Source organism: Leptosomus discolor, chromosome 18 (genome assembly GCF_034619465.1).
Source record: "Leptosomus discolor isolate bLepDis1 chromosome 18, bLepDis1.hap2, whole genome shotgun sequence".
NCBI lineage: Eukaryota > Metazoa > Chordata > Aves > Leptosomiformes > Leptosomidae > Leptosomus > Leptosomus discolor.
The window spans coordinates 12543901-12550528 of NC_141408.1; the positions used below are offsets into that span (position 1 = coordinate 12543901).

A 6628-nucleotide genomic window follows, 5' to 3' on the forward strand; every position below is an offset into this window, starting at 1 on the left:
AGCTGGGTGGTTGCAGTTGTCCGTGGGTTCGCTAGCTCCTCCGCGCTGCCTGCGAGAGGCTCTTGCCTGGTGCGTACGGCTGGTCAAAGGGCTTGTGATCTCTGCTTCCAGGTTAACCCATTCCTCTAAGCCCATGGCTTATATGTTTCAGTGAGACCCAGAAAGGCAGCCCGGGGCAAGCAGAGCGCGGCCATGTACTCCTCGAGGCAGGGAAGGCACCAAAGGAAGAAGCAATCGCTGCACCCTGCCAGGGGACCCCGGCAGCGGGCGGCACCTGTCAACGGCGCAGACATTGACGAGCTGGTAAGAGCCAAATTGCTCCCTGGAGACTGCTCACATCATGAGTTATAAACGAAACAGGTGTCACGCTTCCTCCCCCTCCCCTTCCCGAAGAAATACCCTCGATCATATTGTGAAACCCCGGGCTGGGCTTGCGGGGGGGGGGGGGGGTGGGTTAACAAAAGGAGGCATCTCCTTAAGGGCCCGGTGCAAATGGAGCGCAGATATGCCAGGCATCTTTCCCCAGCCGCTTTCACACATTGTCCCCCTTGAGCAGCAGGCAGCCTGCAGCTTGTTAAAGGGTTTTAAATAGTATCCATATGTCTCTGCAGAGAGGAGGGGGCACTGAGGGGGTCCTGGATGGTCAGAGAATGCCAGCAATGTTGGACCCTTGCTCCCCAGCCTTGGCCGTTTTTCTGGCAGTTGTTGTCCGTATGGTCACTCCCCAACCTCCAGGACATAATTTGGCTGGTTTAGGTTTCACTTGACATTTAAAGAATAAAACCGTATGCTCCGGAACAGAGCCATCTTGTGTGTGTGTGCATGCTAGGCGGGGTGGAGCTGCGGCGTGCTGTGCCCCCCGCCGCAGGGGATACGTGAGGATACTCTGGCCCCACGGGCCACGTCACAAGCCTCTGCTAGATCTGCCGTCTGCCCCGCTGGCCAGCACTAGTGGTGCCAGCGTATCCTGTCACTCTTCTGGAGCGGTCTGGGTCGTGGTCTTTGGGCTCCCTGGTTCCTCCGCTGGGTGCGGATGGGCTGGCTAGTGGATCTGCAGTGTCCTTTGGGCTGGTCTGTGTCACGGGTTGGAGGGCCACCCCACCGGCAAGCCCAGCGCGGGCTGCGACAGCCTCCTTGGAGGGGTGTTCACGTGGGGGGGGGAATCTTGCTGCACCGGCTGCGTCAGGGGCTCTGACCAAACACTGGCCTGGGGAAGAGGACTCTGTGAGGGTTCTTCCCCTTACCCTTGGCTCTGGGAAGAGACCGAAGCTGGCTCGGGAGCAGTGCCCTGTGTTGGGGAGCCTTCCCGTCCTCCGACACACCCCAAGCTCCGCTGCTTCCCGAGCTGCGCCCTCGGAGCCGGGGGGATGTCCCTGTGCTGGTGGCCGTCCTGCTGCGGCTCCTCCGGGGGGAATGGCTGCCCTTGTGCTCAGCCCGTGCGCGGGGCAGCGGTGCTGGAGGCACCAGCTGCTCGCCGGTATTCCAACCGGCACGGTCGGCTCCGCGGTGTCAGTTCAGCAGCACAAGTGCTTTCTTCCTCTGCCTCTCGCGTGCTGCCCGCTAGGGGCTCGCAGCAGGCAGCGAGGGGGGGATTTACACGTTCCGTTTGCTGTCAGTTATCCTTTGGCTGCTTGTTTTGACCACGTTGTCTTTGAACCTGTCTTGAAAAAGCTCGCTGCCCCCAGAGGAAAGGCAGGCTGCTTGTGAGCTATTCCCACCAGAGCTGCTGGATGGGGCTCCCGTCCTGTTAACTCAAACTGCCGCTGCATGTCTCGGCTGTTACCATCAAAGGTCCTGCAGCGGAGCAGTTTGCCTCTTGATTCTTGGGGAAGATGGCTGCATTTGAAAGATGAACTTTGTTTCTGCAGCAGTACTACGTGTACCCAACCACTGAGACACTAGCTCCTAAGTGAGAGGATTGGAGAGAAAAGCTCTGCTAAGAACCAGCTGCTTTGGCCTCACAACTGTTGGCGGAACGCTAAAGCCCGCAGTGGTTCCCTCCTTTTAACAGCATCCTTTGTGTGGGCAGGTCCTTCAAACAAAGAAGACGGCACGCCGCCAAAACCTCGAGCTGCAGAAGTGTGAGGAAATCCTCAGCAAGCTGATCAAGTACCGCTTTAGCTGGCCCTTCAGGTGAGGGCAGGTGACCTCCTCCTCCTCCTCCTCCTCCTCCTCCTCCGTGCCGCGGGCGCAGGACTGTCCGCAGGCAGCGTCGAGGTGTGGGTTGGCCGTGCTGCAGGCCTGCCAGATCCGCTTGCTGGCTGCGGGACCGGGGCGTCAAGAGCGAGTTATGGATGGGAGGAAAGGGGGTGAAGCTGCCCCAGAAGAAACCACCCCGTTCTCTCAGTCCTCTGCTGGACTGACGGCCTGGGGCCCTTCTGAGGTGGTGGAATGGGGGTGGGCCGAAGAGGGGAGGCAGGGGTGGGCGCTTCCTGCAGCCCCCAGGGTTTGCGGGGCACTCTGTGGGTGGTGTGACTGAGAGAAGGTAGCCAGCCCCGCCACGTGCCGGTCCCCGTGCCTGGACCGGCTCTCGGGGCAGAAGGGCGAGCTGCTGTCCTCCCCGTCACCGTGCCGTGGCCGCAGCAGGGCTGACGCGCCTGCGGCGCTGTCGAGGGGCTGCTTGGGCTTGTTTTGGCACGGCGGGGGCGCGGGCCGGGGCTGCCGCTCGAGCGGAGGGGGTGGGGGTGACCCTCGCTCCTCTCCAGCTCCGCGCAGTCGTTTTCCTCCTGTCTTTGTGGCTCTTGGTTCGGCAGGGAGCCCGTGACCACGGAGGAAGCCGAAGATTACTTCGAGGTCATCAGCCACCCCATGGACTTCCAGACTATGCAGAGCAAGTGCTCTTGTGGCGATTACCGCTCGGTGCAGGAGTTCCTCTCCGACATCAAGCAGGTGTTCTCCAACGCCGAGCGCTACAACCAGAACGGGAGTCACGTACTGTCCTGCCTGGAGAAGACGGAACAGTGTTTGATTGACATGGTGCACAAACACCTGCCTGGCCACACGTATGCACGCAGGAAACGCAAGAAGCTCTCTGCCAGGTGCCAGGGACTGGAGGAGCAAGAAGGGGACAGTGAGTCAGAGCCCCTTGAACATTCCCGGGGGCGGAAAAGGAAGAAATGAGGGACGGGGAGAGTAGGGGGAGAGCCAGAGCTGGAGCAGGCCTTCTGGTGCTGCCGGGCAGCAGGATGGGTTGTCTGGAGGGAGCTGGGAAGCAGCAGGCACTTCTCTGTTAATCCAGCCTTCCCTTTGGCCCGTCCTAGTTTTAATTTTTCTGCCATTTCCTCAAGTATTTGGTCATCCATTGAGGGAGCAGAGATGACTTGCTGCTTCCTGCAAAATCCACAAAGCCCTTGAACGAGTCTGTCCTGCCAGGAGGGGAAGGTGGGGAGGGCAAGGGGAAGGCCTGGCCAAAGCCTGGCTGGGCAGGGGAGCACGGAGCCTACTCCAGCTCGGGTGCTGTCAGCGTCCTTGGGATGAGCCACTGCCTCCTCTCGGCGAGCAGCCGGCGCCGGAGCGCGGTGGGACCTGTGCCGTCGGCCGCCTGCGCCGTGAAACCGGCCTCGAGCCGGTGCAGGGAGGGATCACGTTGCTTCATGGAAGGACTGGGCGCCGTCAGGCCCATGGGCTGCTCGTTCTTGTATGTGTGTATTTATATGGTGTTAATTCTGAGCCCCCGAGGAAGGGCTGCGTAGGGGCAAGCAAGCACTTAGATTGATGGAGATTCACCAGCATCCTCACACCACTGGCTTCCAGGTGCTCTTGCTTTTCCCCCTCTCTCTCTCTTTTCGGGGAGCAGCCTCCAAAGAGGGTTCTTCTGAGCTCAGCTCCTCGCCCGTGCACGGCACAGACGAGGCAGTTGGCTTCCCTGCTCACCTTGAACAGCACCCAGTCGTCTCGCCCTCTGGATGAACCGAGTGCCAGAAGCATACTGGAGAGCGTGGCTTTCTGCACGCCCCCTAGGGAGCTCCAGGGCCAGGGGAGCAGCAGAAACATGTTCTGTGTAACTTCTCAAATTAATTTTTCTAGTTAAAAGTGGCTTGTTTCTAGCTGTGATCTTGTACAAAGAACACCTGTAAGATACCGTTGTCTTGCTTTGGCACATGTACAGTTTATATGAAATCGTGTTTGCTTTATATTTCCCCCCCTCTCTAAAACACATTTTTCCTACCAGTAGCTGGAGTTACACCGGGGGACGACTTGGTGGGGGTCTCCCAGCCCCTCTCTAGCCACGCTCTCACCACGTTTTATAGTAACCCCTTCCCTAGCTCACCTCCCTCGCCCCCCCCCCCCCCCCCCAGCGCAGCGAGTACCGTCCCGCACCGGCCGCCCACCCCGATCCTGCTGGGAGGCTGCTCTCCCACAGCCCCAGCAGTGGGTCCTGCTGCTCAAGAGACCGACTTTTCTCTAAGAAAAGGAAGTCTTCAATTTGGAACAATTTGCTCTACAGTGGTTTTGTAACAGAAAAGCAAAAGCAGCTGTTGCAGCTCCTGTGATTTGAGAAGAAGAGAATCATTGATTAAAAATTGTGGCCTAGTTTTGTGAACTTTTTATGGGGTTTTTTTTGTTTGTTTTGGTTTGGTTTTTTTACAGGTATTCTTTTCAATTCTGGACTGTCGATGGCTGCAGAGACGAGGCAGGTTTCCAGCCACATCCCTCTTTCCCCCCCCCGCCCCCTCCCCAGCCTCCGCTCCCTGCCCCACAGAATAGCACTGACGTTTGTATTTCGCACGTCCCCTTCAGAGGCTTTGTTTTGTCCTGTTCATAGAGAACATTTTCTGCAGGTCCTACACGGTGAAACCTTTGGAACTGTACGGTTTTTTTTAAAAAAATAAATGTCATTGGGGGAGGGAGGGGGTTTCTGCTAAGGGCTGTACTTGTAATAAATCGGAAACTTAAAAATAAACATTATGTACTTGTGTTTGTAACGCTGGCTTGCAGCGAGTCCTTGGGGTGGGGGGGCTGCCTGGGGTGTCTCACCTCTGCCTTCCCCAGCAGACAGGGTATCGCTGCCTTCCCTGAGGGTGAGCGGAGCTGCAGAGCAAGGGGTTGGGGGGGGGGGCGCTGGGGAGGGAACGTGAGGGGGGGAGCTCAAACATCTCTGCTCTTTCACCCCAGTGCTGCCCACCTGGACGGCCATCGAAGCGGCTTCCCTTCTGTCAACGGGCGTTGGGCAGCCCCAGCCTCGGCTGCAGCTCGGGCACCAGCAAGGACCATTTTCTCCCACACCCCCCCCCCATGCTGGTTTCCAGCAGCCCAACGGGGCCGTGCTGGGCGCTCTGGCGGAGTGAGCTGCAGCGGCAGCACGGGCCGGGGAGGTGGAGAGCCGGTGCTGAGGTACAACCTGTCGTCCGTGAACCGAATGTGTTTTGCCTGTGTTTGGCCAAAATTTTGCCTGTTTTTCTGCCAGCGCTGCGCTGCCGGGAGGGTGAGGAGTTTCCTGGGTGGCTTCATCATCCTCCTCGCCCAGGAGCTGAGCCATGAGCGCTCCAGCCCGGTCCAGCTCTGCAGGGAAGAGACAATCCGCTGATGGGTTTGAGGGCTCGAAGGCTCTCTGCGCGGGACGGGTGCTGCTTTCCCCAGAGAAGCCTCATCCCCTCTCCGCAAGAGGTGGTTTGGCTCGCTGGGCGCGCAACAGGACCTGGGTGAATCGGAGCGGGATTCCAACTGGGATGTTTCCAGGCCTCGGCGCGGAGACCTCACACCAGCATCTGCTCCGAGACCTTTTCGGAGATTGGCTTTTTATAGCAGCCCCTGCATGGCACTGGTGTCCTGTGCAGGGGCTATAAATAGCTGTCCCCATGCCTGGCAGGCGAGCGTGCGGGGCTGGTGGGCAGCCCTGGCCCTGCTGCCCGCTGGCACCGCGGGCTGGGAGACGCTCCCCGGCCCGGCTGCACCCACCATGTCACCGGGACTGGCCTGTGACAAACCCCAGTGGGGCACCTGCGTTTTCTGGAGTTTCCAGAGGCCTGTGGTGCACAGTGGGCGAGGAGCCTTGAGCTTGGTCCCCCCCTTGGCTTCATCATTGACTGCTTAATAGTCGGGGTCACTTGGGATGTTCAGAACGTTCCCAGAGCACAGCGACTTTCCTTCTGCTACTCAAAGCCCGGCGGGAGCGTCCTTGCCTGGCGAGGGGGGGGGGAGGACATCCGCAGCTCAGCGAATGCTGGGGGGGCACCAGGCTTGACTTCTCCATCCTTAAGCTGGACCAGGACCTTGGGGTGTCCTGAGCCCGCTCTCACCCCGTGGCAGCCCCCGCTCAGCCCCTGCTGCCAGCCCTCCTGCTGGCCCTGGGGACGGGCCACTGTGGCAGCAGTGCCCAAGCTGGGGGGGCAGGAGGGGGGCTCCCCCCCCCCCCCCCCCGAGCCCTGCTTGCCCCTTGCAGAGGGTTTTCTGCAGCCACCCCAACCCTGCTGGAGCCGGGGGGGGGGGGGATATCGGCTGCCTTTGGGGCTCCTCCAAGAAGGATGGAGAGGGGATGCAGGATGATCTTGGGGTGGAGGGCTACAGAGGAAGGCTGAGCACGGGGTTGAATGTGACAACGGGACAGCTGGTGTCCCCAGCACCAAGGGGCAGCCCAGATTTGGGGCAGGCTTTGTGGAAAAAGCTCTTGTCTCCCCAGCGGGGCCAG

General features: G+C 59.9%; 1 protein-coding gene across 1 annotated transcript in view; it reads left to right on the forward strand.

The window, feature by feature from the left end:
• Positions 1 to 4925, forward strand: part of BAZ1B (bromodomain adjacent to zinc finger domain 1B) — a 50352-nt gene extending 45427 nt beyond the window's left edge. Inside the window, exons 17-19 of the mRNA XM_086475337.1 lie at positions 152 to 303; positions 2030 to 2133; positions 2754 to 4925. Coding sequence (XP_086331463.1) covers positions 152 to 303; positions 2030 to 2133; positions 2754 to 3120 — 623 coding nt within the window. The 3' untranslated portion in view covers positions 3121 to 4925. The remainder of the gene's footprint in view (positions 1 to 151; positions 304 to 2029; positions 2134 to 2753) is intronic.
• Positions 4926 to 6628: the final 1703 nt, after the last annotated feature.